This window comes from Merops nubicus, unplaced genomic scaffold, assembly GCF_000691845.1.
Source record: "Merops nubicus isolate BGI_N331 unplaced genomic scaffold, ASM69184v1 scaffold28291, whole genome shotgun sequence".
NCBI lineage: Eukaryota > Metazoa > Chordata > Aves > Coraciiformes > Meropidae > Merops > Merops nubicus.
The window spans coordinates 500-1,872 of NW_008588058.1; the positions used below are offsets into that span (position 1 = coordinate 500).

Genomic DNA, 1,373 nt, shown 5'->3' on the forward strand with positions numbered 1-1,373 from the left:
TCCCCAGGTACTGCCTGGCTGGGCTGCCCGTGGGCTACCAGTTCAAGAACATCACCAACGCCGACGTCAACAACCTGCTCCTGGAGGATCTCATCATCTGGACCAACTATGAGATCGAGGTGGCCGCCTACAACAGCGCTGGCCTGGGGGTCTACAGCATGAAGGTGACCGAGTGGACGCTGCAGGGAGGTAGGCAGGGGTGGGCAGGAGCTCAGCATCAGTGGCAACAGGCTGGGCCATGAGGGGTCTTGAGGATGGGTGGCAGGAGGATGGGTTTTAGGGGTCATGACTGGGACGTGCTGGGGAGGGATGGGCAGGGTTGGCCTCCTCAGGGGTGTGTTGGGGCAGCATCCTGGGGTCCTGACGGGCTGGCACCTAGCCGATGGAGGGGACCTCAAAGAGCTGGACCTGCTGTGAGCTGTCCCTTTGTCTCGGCAGTCCCCACGGTGCCCCCGGGGAACGTGCAGACCGAGGCCACCAACTCCACCACCATCCGCTTCACCTGGAACCCCCCCAGCCCCCAGTTCATCAACGGCATCAACCAGGGGTACAAGGTGAGGGGAATTCCTCTGGGTCTCCCCAAAAACGAGGCAGATGGGGTGGGGACACTCCTTGACCAACCTCCACAAACTGACTCGACTCCTCCTTGAGAAAACCCCAGAATTTAATTGGTTCCAACCTGACTGTTAATATTTACTGAGATTTAACACTTGCATGGGCTTGGAGTCTCCCGTGCTCTGTAATTAATTCCAAGTTGCAATTAATTCAAATTTACATTAATTAAATTGAATTAAAACATTAAACTTGTTTCTTAATCCACTCCAAAGAAGTTCAGGAATCTAATTGCCGCCGAACGAGATAACCGAGAGCAAGGAGGACGTTTAACATTCTTATTAAATGCCACTTAGTATTTTTGATTAGTATTTTTAGGGTCTAATTAGTATTTAATTAAGTTGCCATAGGCTATTTTGCACAATACCAATTAAATGCCCAAACATCCTTCCTCCACGATTATTATCAATGGGAGCTCATCGCCGAGCGGGCGCTGCGTAAACACGCGTCGTTAAAGGCACCCAGGGTTCCCTGCGTCGTTAATTGATATTTAATCAACTCTGAACGAGGAGTGGAAGTTGGAAGGTGCCTGATGAGTCCCCGAGGGGCCTCATCCTGACCCTTTTTCTCCCCACCACAGCTCATCGCCTGGGAGCCGGAGCGCGAGGAGGAGGCGACGGTGGTGACGGTGCGACCCAACTTCCAGGACAACGTCCACGTGGGCTACGTGGTGGGGCTGAGGAAGTTCACCGAGTACTTCACCTCGGTGCTGTGCTTCACCACGCCGGGGGACGGCCCACGCAGCCCCCCCCAGCTGGTGC

At 54.3% G+C, this 1,373-nt stretch overlaps 1 protein-coding gene across 1 annotated transcript; it reads left to right on the forward strand.

Annotated features, from left to right (window-relative positions):
- Window positions 1–6: 6 nt before the first annotated feature.
- LOC103781438 (protein sidekick-2-like) lies at window positions 7–819 on the forward strand. Its single transcript, XM_008949156.1, has 2 exons — window positions 7–189; window positions 439–819. Exons 1-2 carry the CDS (start codon window positions 159–161, stop codon window positions 648–650), a joined length of 243 nt encoding a protein of 80 aa, XP_008947404.1. The 5' UTR covers window positions 7–158; the 3' UTR covers window positions 651–819.
- The last annotated feature ends 554 nt before the right edge of the window (window positions 820–1,373 follow it).

What these genes read in the sequence shown, in the direction of transcription:
- LOC103781438 (XM_008949156.1), top strand. Translation starts at nt 159, where the DNA reads ATGAAGGTGACCGAGTGGACGCTGCAGGGAG. An exon ending in CGAGTGGACGCTGCAGGGAG is followed by an intron (nt 190 to 438) that starts GTAGGCAGGGGT and finishes TTGTCTCGGCAG; the next exon opens with TCCCCACGGTGCCCCCGGGG.